This window comes from Musca autumnalis, unplaced genomic scaffold (assembly GCF_047663935.1).
Source record: "Musca autumnalis isolate F117 unplaced genomic scaffold, ASM4766393v1 scaffold_1, whole genome shotgun sequence".
Classification (NCBI taxonomy): Eukaryota; Metazoa; Arthropoda; class Insecta; order Diptera; family Muscidae; genus Musca; species Musca autumnalis.
In genome coordinates this window covers 227,885,633-227,909,171 of record NW_027411644.1, presented here as the reverse complement: position 1 = coordinate 227,909,171, position 23,539 = coordinate 227,885,633, and the positions used below count along the sequence as shown (strand labels likewise).

The 23,539-nt window shown below is 36.0% G+C and overlaps 1 protein-coding gene across 1 annotated transcript in view; it reads left to right on the top strand.

Moving 5' to 3' along the window:
• The window catches only part of side-IV (sidestep IV transmembrane protein), a 167,126-nt gene extending 148,893 nt beyond the window's left edge, over nt 1–18,233 (top strand). The window contains 4 exon segments of the mRNA XM_073963866.1: nt 2,887–3,010; nt 4,713–5,113; nt 10,762–11,036; nt 15,785–18,233. Of these exon segments, the coding sequence (XP_073819967.1) occupies nt 2,887–3,010; nt 4,713–5,113; nt 10,762–11,036; nt 15,785–16,027 (1,043 nt within the window). The 3' untranslated portion in view covers nt 16,028–18,233.
• Nucleotides 18,234–23,539: the final 5,306 nt, after the last annotated feature.

Sequence of the window (23,539 nt, the reverse complement as noted above, 5' to 3'; positions counted from 1 at the left end):
AGCTATGAAAATTCTCTACAAGACTGACCTTTATGATAATTTCGTAGGTTTTACCGTTCATGAGATATAGAAGTTCAAATTGGGACAATACATTGATTGTATCGCTACCTTATAAAACAATGTCATACATGGTGCACCTTAACTAACTGTTAGTGAAAACCGCTTACACCTGGGATATTTTTGCGGATTTTGAAACAATTATGTTCGTAGGTTAGAAAAATCGAAAAACAAGAAAAAATCGCTAGAGGAATTTTTAAATAAATCGCAGTCAAAATTCACATTTTTAGGTTTAATTTAGATTTTGCTTGGAAACCGCAAGTCCTATCGAAGTGGAGCTAAAGAAAATGTTCTAGCTGTGAAAATTCTCTAGAGAATTGACCTTTATGATTTGTTCCTAGGTTTTACCATTTTTGAGATATATAGATGTTCAAGTTACATTTTTAGCTTTTTTGTTAGGTTTTCACGATTTGCTTAAAAACGGTAAATCTTATCGAAATGGGACTACAAAGAATCTTTTAGCTGTAAAAATTCTCTATAAGATTGGCCTTCGCAACCTTTTCCTAGGTTGTAACATTTTCGAGATATATAATTTCAAGTGAGGAAATTGTTTTATAAGGAGGCATTACAGTCAATGCATTGTCCCAATTTGAACTTCTATAACTCAATAACGGTAATACCTACGATTGTCATAAAAGTCAATCTTATAGAACATATTCAAAGCTTCAACATTATCTTTTGTCCCATTTCGGTAGGACTTGCGGTTTCCACTAAAAATCGATAAAATCTAAAAAACCCCTAAAAATGCCGACTTGAATCGTCATTTATTTAAAAAGCGCTCCGGCGATTTTTTTTTTGTTTTTTGATTTTTCTCATCTATAAACATTGTAGTTTTAGAATCCCAGGTGTAAGCACCTTCCATTTAAAGTTGCTTCAAGAGCACCGTGCTTAATTGTAAAGAAAAAATAAATAAAAAGTATCAGTCGGCTTTGCCGACCGAGATTTGTCCTCAGCCTGTGACATAATGAAACCCTGTATGAGTAGTTTTCCAAAACATTAAAGTTAAAATTAAAGTTTAAAATTTATCCGCCAACAGGTACCAACCTGTTCTTAAGCCTAAATATTTGAACTTCTCTGGGAGAGATACCTGTAGTGCGATTCTCTAACACATTTTTTGAGCTACCGACAAAAATCGGTAAAATTAAAACGCAAAATTTTGAATGAAAAGTTAAAATAAAAGTTGACAACACCCTTGCTATCGGTAGAACTTTACGAGGGTTTTTTATTCGTCGCTAACTTACCGAAAAACATCGGTAATTACCGAAATTATAAGCATTTTAATTTTACCGACAATTGTTCGTAACTCAAAAAATGAGTTAGAGAATCGCACTACTGAAGAAGTTGAAAGGTATAGAGCAAATCCAGGACTACCTTTCAGAACCATAGTTGGTGGCCGTAGGGTTTTTTTACAGCTTTAGTGTAATTATCTCAGTCTGTATGGACTTACCTCCGATAAAAATTAAAATGTAGCGAGCGGTGAAGATAACATGCTGTAAAAAATTTCAAAACTATCCTTGTCCATGTCCCAACTGCTTATTTCCGAAAAATTTTGAAAGTTTGTATGAGAGGTACCCGAAGAAGTGGACCGAAACATAACGATGCGCAAAGGTTGGACCAATGTCTATTGGTCTTTTCGATAGTCATCGTTCTATCGGCACTTTTTTTATCGCTTTTAGACCATTATGTCAGGAGACATGGCCGTGCTCACAAAAAACATTATATCGCTGTAAACAGGCCCACAATAAGGTAAATTAGGTGAAAATTTGCTAGGTAAACAGGTAAACATTTGATAAGGATCCTCCAACAGCCTCTAAACGGGACTTACGCAAAAAAGTTTTTTGTGAGGGAGGTACCCTACGATGTTTTCTAATATAGACCATCCTGCAATTTGATGTCCATCTGGAAGAAAAGGGACATCAGTCATTTTAGTTATTGCCGACACGGTAATTTAGAGCTTTTGGGAGATAATCATAGGAAAAATTGGCTTACCCCCGAAGAAGATTGAACCGTCATGAAAGAGGCCGCAGGACCAGTCTGCTGCAAAAAATTGCATACCGATCAGAGAAGAGTCCGTAAACTGCACTTGTGCAAAAAATGTTTAAAATTTGAAGGAGAGGACCTTTATATCACATATTCGTAGCTCATCTATGTCGTATGGAAATATACAAGGTATAAAGTTTGGATCAAATCGGTTACCTTCGAGATGTAACATGTGCATCACTTTATCGAAAAAATTGAACTTTTTTGAACTAAGTTTGGACAAATTTATAAAAATATTACGAGGACCAAACAGGTTCATCCACTCCAGCCAGCCAACCGGACGGACGGCCATGGCTAAATCGACTCCAAACTACTCACATTTTTATTGTATGAAAGTGTACATCCAAGCGTTTCCGCGGGTTTGGTTTCATTAATTACTACCAATCGAGTAGGATTGATAATATCCCAAATACTCGCCCTCAGAAGATTAATATTCCATAAAACAGTTTTTCCTATTATAACGTTTTTTGCTTCTCCTGTAAAGTTTTGGTTTTGTGGGTTACGTCTTTGGGCATTTATGGTGACGATATGCCTCATTAGCCTAAAGACTGAGGGTATAAAAACGAAAAATGTTCATCGATTTCTATGATCAATGTCTCATTTTGTTCATAGCTGATGTGGCTTTTCGTAAAAAAGACAAAAAAAATTGTCATAAAATACAAAGTACTTTGTGCTTCGTCCTATTTCTATTCCTGCTACCCCAAAATATTTTTGACAAAACAAGTAGAAAATTAATTGCCTTAATTTATATATTTTTATATCAAAATTTTATTTTTGTTTTCTTTACAGGTGCTTCCAATGGCTTAACCGTTCCTTTGTCGCCTTTCCTAGCTGGTCTTACATTATTCTGTGCATTACTCTTTGCCATATCATGCATTATTTTGGCAGCAATATATCGAAGATTTTCTAATCGGTAAGTTAAATGGTTAAATATTTCAAATATTTTTTATTTAAAGGATAGAAGAAATGTTCGTTCTATTCAAAATATGTTTATAAATGTTTGCTTGGTGTTCAGTTTAAAATACAGTAAACGAAAATAATTTTGCATTTTAGACATTCCCAAAACAGGTGTGTAATTTCAGATGACATAAATTAGTTATATATTTTCCGTCTACTCTTCATAATTGATTTAGCAAAAAGTATAGATTTCCTAAACATTAACCACAACAAAATTAATTTTTAACTTTGACGTTTGCCGTCATGAATGCGAAATCCATATTCCCCCAAAGGAAACCAAGTATTGTAAAAAATGTCAATGTAACCGCATCTGTCAAAACCTTTCATAATTAAATTTCAGCAAAATTTTCTATGGACATTTCATCAACACCCCATGTAAACTTATATCGGTTATAATAACATCTAAGAGCCACAACAATGCCTACAAAGAACATTTTGTTAGGGTAATTTTATTTAATTAAATGTAATCGAATACTCAGCAGTAACACTAAATTTGACCCCATGCGTGTGTGTTGCAAAACAACGGACACGGAAACAACATTTCTAATAGTCACACAGAGTGAGAGTGGTTTTTGTGTGTGTGTGCTGTGGACAAGGAAACCTTTAATATTTATGATGGACAGAAACACACAAAAACAGTGTTTGTGTTTTTTTTTTTTGAAACCAACGAACCAACTAACCAACAGTCATCCACACGAATAAAAGCAACAACAGCAATATTTGGTCACTAGTTGGGGCGCATTAAATGAAAAATAGAAATAAATGGTTTTAGCCTTCATCCGCCCCAAAACAAAAAAGTGTCAGCTCCACTATAGCAGCTCAATGTCTGCTTTTAGTTGATGATAAACAAAAAGGATCAATGCTGCTTTAGTTGTCCAGTGTATTAATGTCTAGAGGTGGATTTGCCTGGTATATCCTGTCAACGACATGACGTTTATTTTTGTGTTACGTATAGGAGGGCTAGGTTTGTAACATTAGCTTGTTTGGGTTTGACCACCATACACCCACCCACCCACACTTATATATTGGGTTAATTTATTTAATATTACACACTTTGATGTGTAGGCGTCATGTTGGATTTAAGTTGTGACAGTCATTGGTTAAGGGTGTTGTAACAAAAAAATGAGCAAACAAGAGAAGAAGGAGATATAAGTCATTGTATCTTTTCATGTTATATGTGTATTTGTTTGTGGGCCAATGTAATGAAATTTGAGCTAAATGGATTTTACTATATAAATATTATTAAATATTGCCAATGCGATGGTTTCTATGGGTGTCTATGATGTACTGGAATGTAAAAGAGTGAAGGAGGGCCTAATATATCAAGGAAACGATTTATGTACTGAAGAGCGGTTTCATATCCACATAGAACAATACAACACACTTCGTTTCTTTTAAACTCTCTCAAAACCTGCAAATTTTAGAAACCTCTAAGATAAATGGGATCAAGGTGTTCCCTCAATGATATAATAGCTGTTTCAAAACTTGGTTATATTTCTAAATACTATCTCAAACAAATAAATTGTTATATGCCTACCATTAAATCTAAATAATATTTAAATATTTTCACTGCTTATCCTTCTAATAGAAACAGAACAAAAACTTATGATTTTTTTTGATTGCTTTTCATTTTCGTTTCTCTTTTTCCAATTTTCCAGACAAAATGACAACAATTTAAAACCAACAAAACATACTCAACTCTCAATACCCGCCGATTGTCAACTGGATCCATTACAACCGAATCATCATCACAATCATTACGAACAAAACAATCATCAGGCTCATCACAGTCTATTGCAATCGAATGGTGATGGCAAACTTCAGGCTGTTATTAGCAGTGGTGGTGGTGGTGGAGGTACAATTGGAAGCAGTGGAGGTGGTGCTTCATCGCCATCAGCCTTAAGTATGGGTGGTGTTGGAGGTGTTATTGGTGGCATTATGGATTCATCGGCATTAAGGTCAACTACCCACCATCATCATCATCGCCAATCACCACAAATGATGGGCGAACCGCCTGAAGGCGATGACACAGATCCAGATGTTATACCAAATCAATATGGTGAGTATTTAGCAGTAGTGCAGCCATTAGCCAGCCGTATTAGTTAGTTAAGAAGCTTTTGTATTAACCGCAATTGGACAATTATGGTATGAATTAAGAGTAGAGTGGTGGTATTTGCTTTTCTTTTTTTAAGGCAATGAAAATTCGTTGTTTGAGTGTATGTATATATAAGGAAAAAGAAATAAAAAATTTAACAAAAAAGACATAACATTTATAGACTACATAGAATGGCGTAAGACCTAATTAGCCAGATTAGGGGAACGGAGTTTTACAAATGAGAGTGATTAGTTACCTCGTAAGAGCCCAGCCACAGAGCTGACATTGAAAGTCGATAGGTTAATCGATAAAACTAATAGCACGGTTACACTATAGTTTTTTGCCAGGTTAACCCACTTCATGAGGATTTATTTGACGGACCACTGGGTAAATCCGGTTAGATGTAACCGGGGTATAACGGGAAAAAGGCAGGAGCTTTAGAACCGATAATATTAAATTAGGAACTTATGTCATGTTTAATGGCCTTTTGTAACAGATCCGAAGAGGTGCGTAGGTTGTTTTATATAATTGTTCCACAACCATCCCTGTAGTGCGCTTTTCAACCTAGTTTTTTTGAAATGAATGAAAAGTTTTAATAAACGTTAACAGCACTCTTGCAATCGGTAGAAATTTACGACACATTTTTTTCTTACTTGCCGAAAGATATTGTTAATTACCAAAATTATAGCATTTGAATTTTACCAATTTTTCTGGGTAGCTCAAAAAAATGAGTTAAAAAATCGCACTACTGAAAGAACAAGGGCGACATCTCTCATATCAATGAGTGCACCCCGATGCATATAAGCTCAATGATATGGGATCTATTGTTTATCGCCGAGGCCGAACGGCGTATCTCATAACACCGCTGTTTTACACGACTGATATACTCAGGAAATGTCACTAAAATTAGGGTGTGCTGTATTTTGTCACTGTTGTAAATTTGAAGCCGACATTCTTTACAAAGAAAAGTATTTGCGTCATTTGCGATTTCTTCCAGCCAAGAAAGAACCACCATAATTTTAGATGGGTGATGTTGAATACGTTATCCGAGGTGCAAATTCAACCAAAGAGCTTGGACCTGAAAGTCCTTGATTTATAGCTAGCCACTCTAATAGGTCTCGAAGTCTGTAACATGTACAGGTTGTTGTTGTTGTAGCAGCTTCTACAAGTTCATGTAAATCCTTATTTTATTGATTCGGCTCTGCCTCTGTTCTGTGACACGGTTTGTCCTGGTTGAGTCCTCGTCTAATATATGTGGAAATGGCGTGCAGTGCTGTTGTGGTACTATGCTGCTTCCGGAATCCGTGTTGATGATCCGCAACTGGATAACACGTTCTGATGCTGGGGACGAGTAATGCCTCGAGTATCTTAGCTACTGGCGATAGAAGTGAAATTGGCCTGTATGACTCACCTCTACTGGCATCTTTGCCAGATTTCAGCAGCGGTACCACCCTGCCCATCTTCCAGGCATCGGGAACTATTAGGGTGGCTAGCGATAAGTTGAGGACCTTTGGTAAATACTCGACTCCTGGGTCATCCAGCTGTTTTAGCGTCACCATAGAAATTCCGTCAGGTCCAAGCGCTTTGGATGACTTTGCGCCTCGGATAACATCTGCAACATCATCCATCGTAAATTGGGGCGGTAGTCCACAATTTATTACAGCCGGCTCCAATGTTGCGGCACTTCAGATGTTCTAGCCAATTTTTCCGCTTGTGTTCACCGACTAATCTATTGACTTCCATTGTCAGTTCCCTGACTCTGGGGTCGTTAGGGTTCGTGCGGCGAAGCTCATCACGCTCATTAGCTAATCCCGACGCCACTTCTGGGAAATTGGTTCTTATTTCAGGTATTTGACCAGCAGGAATAAAGCGAGCGGTTGCATTAGTGATGATATCTTTGAATTTGCTCTCTGCTACCCGAACATCAGAGGGATTGGGCAGTTCTCTGAAGCGTTGATTAGTGAACTCTCTGAAACCTTGCCAATCCGCTTTCCCATGATTAATGAAAGTGCGGCGTTCAGAGGTTATGAAGTCTGGCGGTCTGTTTATGGTGATGAGGATTAGGAGATGGTACGACCCAATCACGAGTTGCCATGTCACGTCATTCGTCAGACCGGGTGACACGATGGATATGCCAGGCGAACTGTGGCAGTCTCCTCTAATCCTGGTGGGTGCGTCCTCGTTAGCAGTGCAGAATGTGGAGCTATCTATTTGCCCAGCCAGATCTGTACCTATCTGGTCATTTCCTAGAGCTGAATGCCATAAATCATGATGCGCATTGAAGTCCCCTGATCTGATGTTATTCAAATAACGCGGAGCACAGCTATTGACCGGCGGGATATACACATTCAGCACTTCTATCTCGGCGGTTCCACACCTTACCGCTACCCCATACACTCCAAGTATGGGTCCTAGAGTCTACCTCAGGCGAGATAGGTCTGTGCTGGACAGACTGGTGCAGTAGGAATGCAAGAATCCGAAGCGGGCATTCTGGGACATGCCGCTCCCAAAATAAAAATAAAGACGAACGCAAACAAGTAGTTGCTGAGGTGACGGCCCTTGGCCGAGAAGATTATTCCTCGGGTCAATCCGGTACATAGAACCGGCCGTCGTGGGATTGACATGGACAGGTTGTTCGCTCTACTGACGCCAGGCGAGGATGCCAGCAAAGGTAAATCATACTTGGCCGATCTCACTTTTGTCACAACTAGTGCAGATACACAAGACGATAACCCCCCACATGCACAGAGTCAACAACCTCATTGCTCACGACATTACCTTCACCAAAAACCCCAGAGTTATGCAGGGAGTTCCCCAAGGAGGGGCTTTATCTCCGGGACTCTTAAAACTTTATGTTTGTGCAATTTTACGCCCTCCCGACAGCATAGTGTCAAGTACCGGTGATAACATTTGAGTCTGGAGAGGAATATGAAAACATCAAACACAAAGTCAACAGCGTTATTGCTCACCACATGGAGTGCGAAGGTCGGGTTCCCACTGAATGAGAAATCCGACAACCAGTTACTCCAAAGCCCCAGGACTTTTGACATTCGATAGCTTATATAAGTCGTCCGCACATACAACAGATATCTGCCATAAGATGAGAAGTAGAAACAGGGTCTTCAATCAATGGTCGCAGCACTTGGGGACCACATAAGGAAATCTTCACCTATAATTACCCCAAAGAACCAGTTGTTTGGAACTCGATAGCATCTATAAATCGCACGCGCATGCAACAGGTACCTGCGATAATATGAGTAGTAAAAGAGGGTCTTCAAATCCCTAAGCGGAAGTACATGGGGAGCAGATAACCTTTTTAGACCCTCAGCCTTTAAGTAATGTATGGTCGGATAATATTCATTTTAGTAAATTTGGAGTCGATTTAGCCATGTCCGTTCGTCCCGCTGGAGCCAACGATAACTCCCGGACCGATCACCAGATTTTGTCTGAGATTTGGCGCTTCTAATATCGACAGCTCCAAATAATAGTATGCTAAGTCTAAAAAGTGAGTTTTGCAGGAGAAGCTTTCAAAATTTCGAAATTTTTTTGAATTTCAGTACTATGCTTAGCCTATATTTGTTTATAACTTCTGTTCGGATTTACCGATCATTACCAAAATTATACAGAATTTAAGCTAAAGGACATTCGACACCTCCAAATAATGGTTTGCTAATTCTGAAAAGCGAGTTTTGCAGGACAAGCTCTAAAAGTTTGGACATTTCTTGGACCTTCAGTACTATGCTAAGGAAATATTTGTTTATAACTTCTGTTCGGATTGTCCGATCATTACCAAAATTTGACAGAATTTAAGTTAAAGGACGTTAAATATAAAAATGTAAAGAACTTGAAAACATGCTAAGTCGACTTAGCATACTATTGTTTGGAGGCGTCGATATGTTGACCAAATAAATTTCCAAGATTGACCATATCAGCTTACTCTTTCCGCTACCTCCGTCACAAAAGTTCATACTTTTTCGCTAAAATGGTGCGCACAATAACTTTTGAGCGGATCAACCCATTTGGTATACAATTTGTTACTCGTAATATTTCATCAAAACATAAATCAGACTCGAATGAGGGCACCTTCGGGTAACTCCCATACAACCTTTTACAAAACTACAGTTTAAGACTGGCACTCGGATCGTTTCGAAATTTTTTGTAGAAGGTTGTGCTTGCAACTTTTTTAAAACGCTACAAATCTTTTCGTGGGCAAGTCCATACTTCCTCATATAATGGCCTTAATCTTTATAAAAACCTCCACCGGAACAAAAGAAAATAACTGATGAACACAATTATTTACGAATTGAATATCGGGTGTGGCTGAAATATTAAAAATTGTAAAATTTCTTTCAAAATTACAACAAGTTCAAAAAAAAAGTTTATTTTGGATAACTCCAACCGGTACCTCCCACACAAAAATTAAAAATTTTTCGTATATGTTCAGTTTAAGGGCTGTTCGAGGATTGTTTTGAAATTTTCATCGAAGATAGACCTTGTGATTATGATTACAGCGATACAATTTGATCGTGGGTAAGTCCCTGATTCCAAAAATACGTTTAGACTTATAAAATCCGCTGGGTTTAAAATATCAATAACAACCACTATATTAATGGCAGCCCTGAGAACCGCAAGAGATTGCCTCATGCCTTCGGTGGAACACTTACATGAGGAGGCAAAAATGAGGCCGGTTCGTCGGCACAACAATAATTTGAAGATGCATACCTTTGTTTGAAGCGTTAGGGAAAACCATTCAAATAATTTTTTGAGGATATATACCCTCCCCCTACCCTGCAAGGGCAAAAATATAAAAGAGAAGTTTTAGATCAACAGATATGTCATGCATTTGGAATAGTATTCATTCTGAGGCTGGGGGCTACAAGAGCGAATCGTATAAATACCGTCCTCGGAGATAATCCTCCATCCGTGTTGGCGGATGAACAACATCTGTCTCGACAAACGAGAGTCGCTATTGCAGTGCGGTTGTTGCTGCCACCTAAATTCCTATTGGGCTAGGATTGATGGCGTAACACAGAACATCCGACCAACATGCAATAATGGACCGCTGTACGCTGTACCTGCTCAACTGTCCAGCCAAAGCAACTCACGCAGCTCCCATTTTGATATGGACAAATTCTGCATAATTTTTTAACACGGAGTTAGAAACACAACCTGACTAATAAAAATAATGACAATTTTAAGTGTTATAACTGTCACAACAACATTGACTGAACTAGTTCTGGTGCTCTTTAATTGAACCATTTTCACTAGTATCCTTCTTCATAGAATATCCCACACATTTAGTTCGCCTACATTTTCTCTCGACATAAAATTATATTTGTGTTTTAATTAAATATCTATTTTCTGCAATTTATGGAAAGCCTTTGTTATCTGACTCCTCCTTTTGATTGCCGACAAACGGCAGGGTATAATTAAAAACTTTGTTAAAAATGTGTTTTCACAATTATTATAACATTTTAGTTGTGTTGTGTCCATAATATGCTGCAAACTATCTAACAAGCTGTTAATTAATATTGTTGTACTTTGTTCTTATAATTTCTCTCTATCATTTTTTTCTTTCTTTTACTCTCTTTTCATTGCTGCTGGAATTATAGAAAAACGTCCACTAAAGTCAATGATGGCTTCACCTATATTCCGTAGCCCATCAGCGAGATTACTGCAACGTGATTATTGCACACCAGATGCTACAGATGGCACCGGTGGCGGCAGCACACTGGGTGGCAGTGGGAGTGTTATTGGCATTACAAATGGTTCAGCCTTAAGTAGTGGCGATGGTGTATCCAGTTTAGGTTCATTAAAAAGTAATAATGGCAGCCTTGGCATTGGCAATGAGGTGCTGCATTACACATTTAGGCCGAGCAAACAAATTGTAAGTATAGAACAAAAAAAAAAAAACAAAAACAAAAAATAAAGTGAAATGAAATGAAATGAAATGAAATAAATGACAATAAAAAATAAATGAGCTATGATGTTAACATAAATAGAGTAATGTTGTTGGGCTTGTCAAGATAGATGAGCTAAAAATTTGTCTGTTGAAGTTCAATAGAATGATGGTGAAAAACAAACAAAACATTGAAAATAAATGGACTATTTTAAATTGTTATTTGGAGAAATGTCAACAAAATGTTTCAGACATCTTGACATTTTTTTTTTGCCTTATAAATAATTTCTTTTGAAAGAAAGTTAAATATTTCTCTAAATAAATTAATGGAAATATTTATTATTTTTGCACTAATTTGTTTTGACCTGGCATTTAGAAAAAACTAATTTTGAGCAGACAATAGCAACGATGCAAACCCTTATCACCAATCCATTTATACATTTGACAAATACCCAGTAACTGTTTTGAATTTGTCATTAAAAGTAATTATTAAAAAATTACAAAGAAAGAAAAAATTCAATCAACAATTTCAATTAAAAATTTCAGTTTGTTGTTGAATTTCAAACCACAATAATCCATTTCACAGCAAATTTATTAATTAGCTGAAATTATTGGCCGATTTGGTATAGACCATGAATTCAATGATAGAAAATAAGGACAGCAATTGATTCAGCATTGATGTAATTAAAATATAAATAGCCATGATGATAAATAATCATGATTTTAGATTATTTCAGTTGTCTGGACATAAGCCTAACAAGGAATACATTTCCCACCCATTCTTTGTTATACCAATTTGGAGTATCATGTCTTTTGATATGATCGATCGCTTATTTTTCCACTGGAGTTTTTGCCCCCTATAACTTTGCTCATACCTATAGGTTTATACAAGCACCCATGCTTGTATTCATACTCTAGCATAGGCAGTACATTCCATGAGTGCTATGGAAGGGTACTTCCCTATTTTAAAAGTGTTAACCGCATTTCACACCGAACTGGCTGTAAATTGGTATTCAGGATTCTTTGGTGCTACAAAACTTTTCCCCGCGAATTTGTCAGTACAGGTCCACGTTATAGTACCTCCCGATTTTCGGCATTTGTAAGTTTGCAGTCTCAATATCACCCTGGAATGGCCGAAATTTTGTATTTAGATTTCTTTGGGGCTACAAAACTTATCACCAGAATTTTTATTAATACAGGTAAACGTTTTGATATAGGCTGCAGTTTAGTATATAGTCTTCCTTAGGGTTACACAACTTTACCCCAGTAATTTGTCAGTACAGGGCAACGATTTGATTTAACCTCCATAGTACGGTACCACTCGATTTTCGGTATTTAATTTTCACACCGAAATGAATGAACTTTGGTATTTAGTCTTTGGTAGGGCTACGAAACTTTTCCCCGCAAAGTTGTCAGTGCAGGTCTTTGATTTGCTATAGCCTCCATAGAACGGTACCAACCGATTTTCGGCATTTGATGTTTTGAGGATTTTAGTTTTATACCTTTTTTAGCTCCAGCGTTTGGGTTTTATCAGCTCGTACTATGTTCACCACGTTTAAGCGGATAGTTTACGTATAGAAGGCAAGAAATTCCCATTACGGCAATACCTTATGGAGACAAGGAGGGCACTGTTCAAGTAATTTTGTAAGTTGAGTTAGGCAAACTGCTGCTTTTTGTTTTGATTAAAACTTTCCGTTGTTCAGCTTCCCGAAACCGAAGAAGACATGTATGACCTCAGCTCATAATAGTTATAATCCATTACATGATAAAATAGCATGGTCGAACCAGGGATAATTGTTACTGGATATTTTTCTCCGAGACTTTTTCTCCGTAACCTCTCTATCCCGGAGGGCGTTAAACAATTTGGTATAGAAAATAATATAAGAAGACACGAAGAGGCGGTCTGTTGTCTATTGAAGATCCTAATACAACCTCTTAACGTCCTATGTTGGCTTTAGAAGACCTTCTTAAGGACCTTGGTATATAGAAGACCTCAAGAAGTCTTCTGTTGTCTATAGGAGACCTTAAGAGATCTCCTGTTGTTGATAGGAGAGGACAAGACGTCTCCTGTTGTTCATAGAACACCTCAAGAGGTCTTCTGTTGTCTTTAAAAGGCCTCTGTTATATATAGAAGATCTCAAGAGGTCTTCTGTTGTCTATAGAAGATCTCGTCTGTAGGAGACCTCATGAGATCTTCTTTTGTCTATGGAAGATTTCAAGAAGTCTTCTTTTATATATAGAAGACCTCAAGAGGTCTTTTGTTGTCTATAGACGACATTAGGATTTATTTCTCTTGATACAGAAGACCTTAAGAGGTTTTCTGTTGTCTATAGAACACCTCAAGAGATCTCTTGTTGCATAAAGAATATCCCGAGGGGCCTTCTGTTGTCTGAAGAAGACCTCAAAAGGTCTTCTGTTGTCTATATAAGACCTTAGGACCACTTCATATATACATATATATTTTTATACCCTCAGCATTTATGCTAACGAGGATATATACACTTTCATACGGGCAAAATGTGCTTAATCGAAATAATGGTTTTAGACCCCACGTATGTTTGGACGAAATGTGTTTCAGACAATTTGGAGTTGATTTAGCCATGTCCGTCCGTCTGTCTGTCCGGCTGGAGCGCACGATAACTCTAGAACGGATCAACCGATTCGGTCCAAAATTTGGCTTTCGTAATATTTTGTCCAAACTTAGTTTAAGTTCAAAGATGGGTTTTATCGGTCTATTCCTTCCGGTACCTCCCCCACAAAATTCGAAAATGTTCGAAAAATTTGTGCGCACGATAACTCTTGAAGGGAGTAACCGACTTGGTCCATACATTGCAAATCATGAAATTTCTACCAGACTTAGATGAGGTTCCAATATGGACTCAATCGTTCCACTCATTTTCCGAAATTTTGTGTGGGAGGTACCCGTCCCACACAAAATTTCGCAAAAGTTCAGTTTAGGGCCTGCTTTTGAATCGCTTTGATTTTTGTTGTAGCAACTTATATTCACTGCCCACTTACGACGTTAAAAGTTTCATCAGAGCCAAGTCCATACTTCCAGAGAAAATAGACTGAAAGGTGCAAAAAAGCCCCTATGACGCCGTGTGTAATGGTTGGAGCGTAAGAAAACTCTCGAACGGATCTGCTGACTCGGACCAAAATGTAGCCTTCGTCATATTTTGTGCAAACTTAGTTTAAGTTCGAAGATAAGCCATATCCGTCCACTCCTTCAGGTACCTCCCCCACAAAAGTTCAAAATTGTTGGATTGACCGATTTGGTCCAGGATGTGTAAAGTCATCCTAATATATCTACCAGATATAGATCAGGTTCGAATATGGACTATACGTGGCCACTTCTTCGAGTAAATTCACTTTAAGACCTGCCCTCGAATCACTTTGATTTTTATTGAAGCATCTTACATTCGCTGCCTCAATTACGACAATAAAAGTTTTTCAGGTGCAAGTCCATACTTCTTGAGAAAACAGCCCGAAAGTTGAAAAAAAACCTGTGGCACCATATGTAGTGGCTGGAGAGCTCGAACCGAATACCGCGTTCGCCCACACTTTGGATATTGTAATATTTCTTCGAAAAGAAGATGTAATTCGAAGATGATGCTTATAGGTCCACTCCTTCTGGTCCCTGTCGAACTTATTTTATTTTCAAATTGGGCCCTATCTGTCCAATCCTTGGGGTACCACCCACACAAATGTTCAAAATTTTTGTTTGGTTAAGGGTCTGTCCGAAGATCCTTTGAACATTTTTACCAAGGGTTTTCCTAGTGACCATTTTTACAGTGATATCATTTTTTCGTAGGTTATTATGGTAAAAAAAGCCCTATCTATTTTTGTCGGCTCATACATTTTGAGACCCCTCCAAATACATACTTTCTTGGGAAAAAAGTATTTCAATCCACACAGGCTGACGGTATATCTCTGTCGCCAAAGCCGACTGATACTTTTTTACTTGTTTTAATTAAATTCTGTTCCTTATATCCCACTGTAGTTGAGTCAAGTTTTAAAACATTTTACATCCTTGTTTAATTCCAAATTGGCAAATAAAATATTTAAAGATTTGTATTAAAAAAATCACATTCCATTTAATGTTTTGTTTGTTTTCACTTTCCTTTTAAAATGTGTATGTATGTATATTACAAATCTAAATAACAACAAGGCACAGCTAAAGCAACAAAGATGATTTAAACGAGAATGAAAATCCAAGAGAAAATAACAAAACTCATGGTCACATTTCATGTGACACATAATAGCTTCAGGGAATTAAAAAACAACATGAAACATATTTTTCTTCTTCTGCTAGAAGTTTTGAGTTCTACTTTTTTCTTTTTTATAAAAAAATAAAAAAAACTGAACAGAAATAGGACAAACCGCAATCACACAAACATACACATAAATACCTTGTTGTGCAAAAGAAAACAGAAACCGAAATCAAGAACAAAATAACTATACTCTTGATTAAAATGCCCTTAAAAGATTTAAGACACAATATATTATTTAAAAATAAACAAACATACCTACATTTTATATATTTTCTCTTTAACACACAAAACAAAAGAAAATGGTCAATGCCATCAAGAAATGTCACCATGACTATTGTCATTTGCTGTGCTAGTGGCTTTGGTTTTATCATTTCCTGCATTTCGAATTACATTCTACATCACATTGTTCTTCATCATGGTTTTCTTTCTTTCTTTTCCCTCTCTCTCTCTCTTTTTCCATTACAGAGTTATGCCACTTTGAACAAAAAAGGTATTACCACATGTAGTCCACCGTTGGGTGTTGGTTTGCCCTTTAGTAGTACAACTACAACATCATCATCACTGTCATCCTATCATCCCACCACTCAGCCAATGGAAGTAAGTCTGCTAAGTCCAAATAATCCATCGGTAACATCATCCATCAGTGAATACCGGTTTCGACCGGAAGTGGTCACCACCTCAAATCGCATCCAGGAAAGTTGTATATAAATTTCAGATACGCACATATGTATATGTATGCATGTATATATATGTATGAAATACATATAATGTATTATCATTTAACGAACGAACGAAGGTGCTGCGCGCTTGTCAACCGAACACGAACCAACAACCTTCCTGCCTGACTGCCGTCTAACCAACCAACTAAATAACAACAATACGAACAAAACCTACCAAAAAATTAAAAAAAAAAAAGAAAACGAAAAATTTTGTGAAAACAAAACAAAGCCATAATTGTCTAACATAACTATTATTTGATGTTTATTATTATTATTTAATTTTATTGTTTTGATGTGTACAGCTGCTGTAAATGTTATATGTCTTATTTACAAATGTATATAAATATCATTTAAAATATCTTCTTTATTAATGTGTAAATAATAATGTTAAACTTTCTATTGTTGCTGCTCTTTAAATATGGTAAAGGTGGAAGGTCAGTGTGGGCATTATTTTAAGCATACTGTCCATGTACTTACTTCCATCACCCTCTTTAAAATGCCTGTTGAAATCTAATATATAAAAGGCAATGTGTGTATGTTAGTATGTTTGTATGTTTGTATGTTTGTATGTTCCGAATAGACTCAAAAACGGCTGAATAGATTTTCTTGAAAATTTCAGATAATGTACTGGGAACACCGGTGGTGAAAATAGGCTATATAGTTTTTTGAATGGTCGTCGCGGAATTGAAATATCGCGGTCATCCCAAATTATTCAAAAATGTATTATGTCATACCTAATTTTAGTAAGCGTGACCGCTATAACACTGTCTTCAATATGTGGGATAACGCGGTCAACGCCATATTCTGGAATACTGTAAAATCCCGATAACTTGAGATGTCACTATATAGAAATTCCGAAAAATCGATTGGGAAATCTTATGAAATTTTGTATGTGGAGTTTTTAGGTCTGAGAGTAGGTCATAATCTACTTTTTTATACCGCTAAGTGTAGTGGTCCTCCCCACAACTTTTTTAAGAAAACCGCGAAATTCAAGATACGTTTTAATATATTGTTTACAAATTGTTTGCAATGCTATGGTACTTACAGTCTTGACCCTGAATGGTCGTCGCGGAAGTGAAATATCGCGGTCATCCCAAAATTTTCAAAAATGTATTATTTATATTAATTAGAACTGTCGTAAGCTGTTTTTATACGGCTAAGAGTAGTGACAGGTGGTGCTCCCCCACAATGTTTTTAAGAAAATCTGAAATCTTTGATATTTTTGAACGTATTGTTTACAGATTGTTTTCCCTGAATGATCGCGGTCATCACAAAGTTTTCAAAAATGTATTATTTCAATTAACATATATACATAATTTTAGTAAGCGTGACACAAAAATGATATAAACACTAGCTTGAACAAGTGGGATAGCGCGGTCGTGAGCTATTTTAATACGGCTAAGTGTAGTGACCGGAGGTTCTCCTTCAATTTTTTTTTAATATTTATATTTTTGAACGTATTGTTTACAGATTGTTTGCAATACTACTGTAATTACTGTCTTGACCCTGAATGGTCTTCGCGGAAGTGAAATAACGCGGTTATCACAAAATTTGCAAACATTTATTATTTCAGATAATATACATAATTTTATAAGCGTGCCTAAAAAACGCTATAAACGCTGAACACTAAACAATACGTAGGATAGCGCGATCAACTCCACATTTTGGAATACAGTAAAATCCCTATAACTTGAGATGTCACAAGATCGAAATTCCAGAAAGATCGATTGGAAATCAGACAAAGTTATTGATATACAATACAATATCATCATTGGAATCAGAATACCGCGATCGTGTTCGATTTTTGAAAATATTATAATTACGGATAAAATCTCAAAATATGGGAAGTGGAACTTCATGAGCATTGATTTCAATCCTTGGAATAGCTAGATAAAGATACATTTTTTAAATACAGCAAAATCTCGATAATAACGACTACAATTTATAGAAGTAATTTTTTTGTGAATTATATAAATGTTGCCATACATATCCCGAAGGAACATACATTTCGCTAAGGGGTATTTTACCACTATTGCATATAGAGCGCGAAGAAAAAAGGCGTTACGTTCATTCTGGCTGAATGAGGTTAAATCCACCAAAAATAGCGAAAATCAGGCGCCACCGTTCTATGGGAGCTATATCAAAACGAGGACGAATACTGAAAATTCTCTGCAAGACTGTTTACGACCCCCAACAGTGGCTATATCTCTGAACTATTGAAAATCTGGAGGTACTGTTTTATGGGAGCTATATCAAAACTTGAACCTATAACTGTTACATACCGAGCGCAAATAAAAAGGCGTGTCTTTCGGTCGATCCGAATATTTATGCTCTCCTCTTTAAAATATATTAAAACCAGATTTCAGCCATTTTGGTGTGATAATGTTGTTAAATCCTCAAAAAAAGCGAAAATCAGCCGGTACCGTTCTATGGGAGCTATATCAAAACGTGGACCTATACTAACAATTCTCTGCAGTAATAATTACGACCCCAACCGAGACCAACAATCCAATATATAGCAATGTTAATTGACGTGCACCGACCATTATATGTGGGTAACAAAGTGCTTTAAACTGTCGATTTATGGTGAAGGGTATAATAAAAGAGATTTTATATCTTAAATTTGGGGGATACCATTACATGGAATTTATGTCAAAACATTGATTTATATTATGAAGTTTCTAGAGGGATGCCTAATTATGGGTGTATCAGTACTGTATAGATAACTAAAGTTTACACGGAGAACCCAAACAACGGGCCAGCAACGCGGACCGGGTCAGCTAGTATGTGTATAAAAAATCTTGTTATTGCTTCATATCTATGTATCTTCAAGTTCAAAATGAAGTGATCTAATAGTCTGTTGAAATAAATATTTTAAATAGTTCTTAAGTTATTAGGTAATAAATAGGTCGATGATTTAAACAAATTCCAAAAGACTTTATATAGGAAAAAAAATAAGAACAAATTTGAACAATGAAATACAAATATACACACACATACACACTTGATGTACACTACACCTTTTTCAGATGTAATTCGAAACATTTTAGTTGTAATTCGTAACATTTCATTTGTAATTCGAGAATTCTATTTGTAATTCGTAACATTCCATTTGTAATTCGTAATATTCCAGTTGCAATTCGAATTATTCCATTTGTAATTCGAATTATTCCATTTGTAATTCGAATTATTCCATTTGTAATTCGAATTATTCCATTTGAAATTCGAATTATTCCATTTGTAATTCGAATTATTCCATTTGAAATTTGTATTATTCCATTTGTAATTCGAATTATTCCATTTGTAATTCGAATTATTTTATTTGAAATTACAAAGGAAATCATTCGAATTACAAATGGAATAATTCGAATTACAAATGGAATAATTCGAATTACAGATGGAATAATTCGAATTTCAAATAGAATAATTCGAATTACAAATGGAATAATTCGAATTTCAAATGGAATAATTCGAATTACAAATGGAATAATTCGAATTACAAATGGAATAATTCGAATTACAAGTGGAATAATTCGAATTACAAATGGAATAATTCGAATTACAAATGGAATTCTCGAATTACAAATGAAATGTTACGAATTACAAATGGAATTCTCGAATTACAATTAAAATAATTCGAATTACATCTGAAAAAGGTGTAGGAAGCAATTATAAGTAGGGAAAGTTAATTTTTTTATTTTTCTTTTATTTTGTATAATCCAAAACATTTACAATCTACTAAATACAATTCGTTTTAAATTTGGAAATATGTTGATAGGCTTCTTCCACAGTTTTAGGGCATACAACGTACCTTATATCTCCGAAACAGAAACTCGTTAAGGTGTTACCTCTTCTTGTCACTTTCAGAAAATCGAAAAAAAAATATTATTGACTTATTTTGAAGTACAGGTACTATAGAGTATGCCGCAAAAAATTTGAACTTGATCGGAGCAAATTGCCTGAGATATGAACATTGGAAGGGAACAATTTATTGTGATTTGTATGTAGCGTGGAAACATTAAACGCGTGTTTCTCGAAATGGCATTTTTGAAGTCGGTGCCAACGATAGCGAATTGACCGATCTTCATATGGTTTGGTGAGCCTATTATATGCATAAAAAGCTTGTCTTTAAGCGAGACAAATTTTTTTAAACATAAAATGGTCAATTTTTTTCGTTAAAATCGAAATTTTGACTTTGCCAGCCCAAAATTTTTTTAAATCATTTTTTTTTTAAATTCTGTTTTGCTTAAAGACAATATCGTTAAGTTCTTAAAACGCCCACAGAAATAAACCAAGATCGGCCCATCCGTTTTCGAGCTATCGTTGGCACCGCAAAACGCGTTTACCAAAAAAAGTTTTCGGAGGTAGCCATTTACCACAAGACTATTTTTGGCCTGCACAACTAGGGATAACCCCTTAATTTGTTGTTTTTATACCCTCCATCAGGAGGCCACACTGAGTTTGTTTTTCTCCTTGTAACTCATCGAAATAATCGTATGAAGTCCCGTAAAGTATATACATTCTTGGTCAGGGTGATCTGAGTTGATCTAGCCATGTCCGCCTGTCTGCACGGCTGTTGTAATCACCCTAGAGTCCGCAATAATTGAATTAAAATGCTATATTTTTGCATTTAGTATTTTTTTGTCATAAGCAGGCCAAGTACGAACTTCGGCTATATCGGTCCATGTAAAGGTTCCTCCACAGGTATTAGGTATTTCGATTATGTTAGCTGAATTTTTTTCAAACTAGCTGTAATTTGATATTTAAGATTCCGAGCAATCTCCACAAAAAATGTTGAGCATACGTCCATGTTTTCGTATAACCCGCATATAACGGTATCTCCCGGGTTTACCTACCTTGAGCATTTTAGCTAAAATGTTTAACCGACCTGGCTGTAAGTTGACATTTGAAATTCTTAGTGCTCACAATATTTGTCCACCAAAAATTTTCAGCATAGGTTCACGTTTTGGTATAGGTCCCTTATAACGGTACCTACCGAATTTCGGTATTTTCAGAATTTTATCTAAATTTTTTTTACCGAAATAGCGGTAATTTGACCTTTGAAGTTTTTACCGGTCACTAAACTTCTTCAATAAAAATTGTAAAAATATGTAGGTTAGGGTGGTTTTGAAAAAACGACGTAGGATTTTTTATGCGGCGCCGCCCTAAAGTGTTTAGTTTTGTTAGCTTTTAAGATTGCCAAAGTTTGAGTACAATCGGAATATGTTAATACGTGCCATTGGTGCCTCAAAGTTTCCAAGGGCTCTATGTATAGCTAATACCAAAATCTGAACCGATTTTCAAAATGTTTATAGGACTACTTATTTAGCCACAGAAATTAACTGGTAAAAATTTTTCATCGATTGGACAATAAATTTGGTCTGTAGAGCGATTCGTGAAAATTGGCTTCATAGAAATTACTAAGGAAACTTTGAGGCCCCAGTGGCACATTCCGATTGTACTCAAAATTTGGCAATCTTAAAATCGAACAAAACTAAACACTTTACGGGGGGTGCGTCATAAAAAAATCCGACATCGATACTTTCCCTATGAGTTAAAACCAGTTTAATGTAGGTCCATGCGTTGGTATAGATCCGGAACGGTACATCCGGAACGGTACATCCTTTGAAGTTCTTAGAGGTCACAAAACTTCTTCAATAAAAATTGTCATCATAGTTTCATGCGTTGGTATAGCCACCATACAACAGTACCATCGGGTTTTCCATATTTTGTGAGTATTGCCTACAGTTTTTGACTGATCTACCGGTAATTTGTCGTTTGAGGTTCCCGGCAGCCACGAAAGTTCTCCACCACAAGTTGTCAACATGCGTCCATGTTTTGATTTAGCCCCTGTATAACGTTGCCTCACGATTTAAGGTGTTTTAAGGTAATTTAACATTTGAGCTTCAAAGTGGTCATAAAACTTTTCCTCCAAAATTTGTCAACGTAGATCCACACTGTAAAATAGCCCCCATCTTAAATTGTGAGCAAGAAAATGTTCGAATTATAATGAATCAATCACAATTTCTTATTTTTATACCCTCAGTCTTTAGGCTAAAAAGTGTATTCACTTTGATACAACCAAAATTGTGTCTCATAGAAAGAATGGCTTTAGGCCCCAAGTATGTTTAGGCGTAATCCGTTTCAGATAATTTTTAGTTGACTTACCCATGTCTGTCCATATGTCTTCCTGGCTGGAGAGTTCAAATTTTGGGTATCGTAATATTTTTTACAAACTTAGTTTATCGAACCACTACTCTCCCACAAAAGTTCAAAAATTTTGGCTATAATAGTTTACAAGTTAGCTCTTGAAGATAGTATCCGAACTGGTCATAACATTGCATATAATAATATTCCTTCCTGGCATTGATCAGGTTTAAATATGGACTACATCGGTATACTCCTTTGTGTACCATCTACACAAAATTACACAATTTGGAAAAAGTGCAGTTAAACAATCCGCCTCAGATCGTTTTGAAATTTTTTGCAACAATTTCTTATTTGCGAGTCTTGTTATGATGGCACAATTTTTTGTTTTCGGGGACAAGTCCACTCATCCTGAGAGATCCATACATCCCAAAAGCCCAAAAAGCCTGCCGGCACCAACTGAACGGGGTAGTACGTTAGATAACCATCGAAGGGAGAAATCGATTTTGGTCCAAATGTTGTACATCGTATTATTTCTATCAGACTTGGATTATGTCGGAATATTGACTACATCGGACCACTTTTCGGGTACCTCCTCGTCTGGGATGTTTTTTTTTTTTTTTTAATTTTTTGCAACATGTTGTGCAGTCTTCTAGAGCCGATGGTACACTTTTTCGGGGGCAAGTCCACACTTCTAAGAAATTTGCCCAAAAACTCAAACAACACCTATAGACGTCAGATGTATTATTTACTTCTTTTCTTTAGATCCGAGGGTTCAATCTCAAATCAAAAAATTTATATTTTGACAACTTTCAATTTATGGAAGTTGAGGAATCTGATATTGGACCATGATATAAATGTTGTACATATATATTTTTGCCAGAGCAAATACTTTTGTTATTCATTTGTTAGAACCGCCAACCCTCTTCAAGAATGTATTTTGACAGCAAGAGAATTCCATCACCATCGTCACACCAATTCTAAATGACTTTCAATTTCTTCCTTAAATATTTTCTTTTTCTAATCTCCTACAATCTAAAACCCTCCATATTTATATATTTTCCTATTAATTTTACTGATATTTAATTAAAATTTATATTTTCATTTCTATTAACAAAACAAAAACTAACTCAGTCAAACAAATATAAACATATCATTGCTCCCATATCAGTTGTAATAACAAAAACATACTGACGTCGTTCCTCTTATATCATTTATAATAATAAAGAGATTATGCGAAAAATGTGTATATTATTTTCAGTATGTAAACAAACAATTTTTAAAAATTATTATTAATGAAATCATTATCCATACCATATGATATGATTTCATTAATAGTATGTGTGGAGTATGT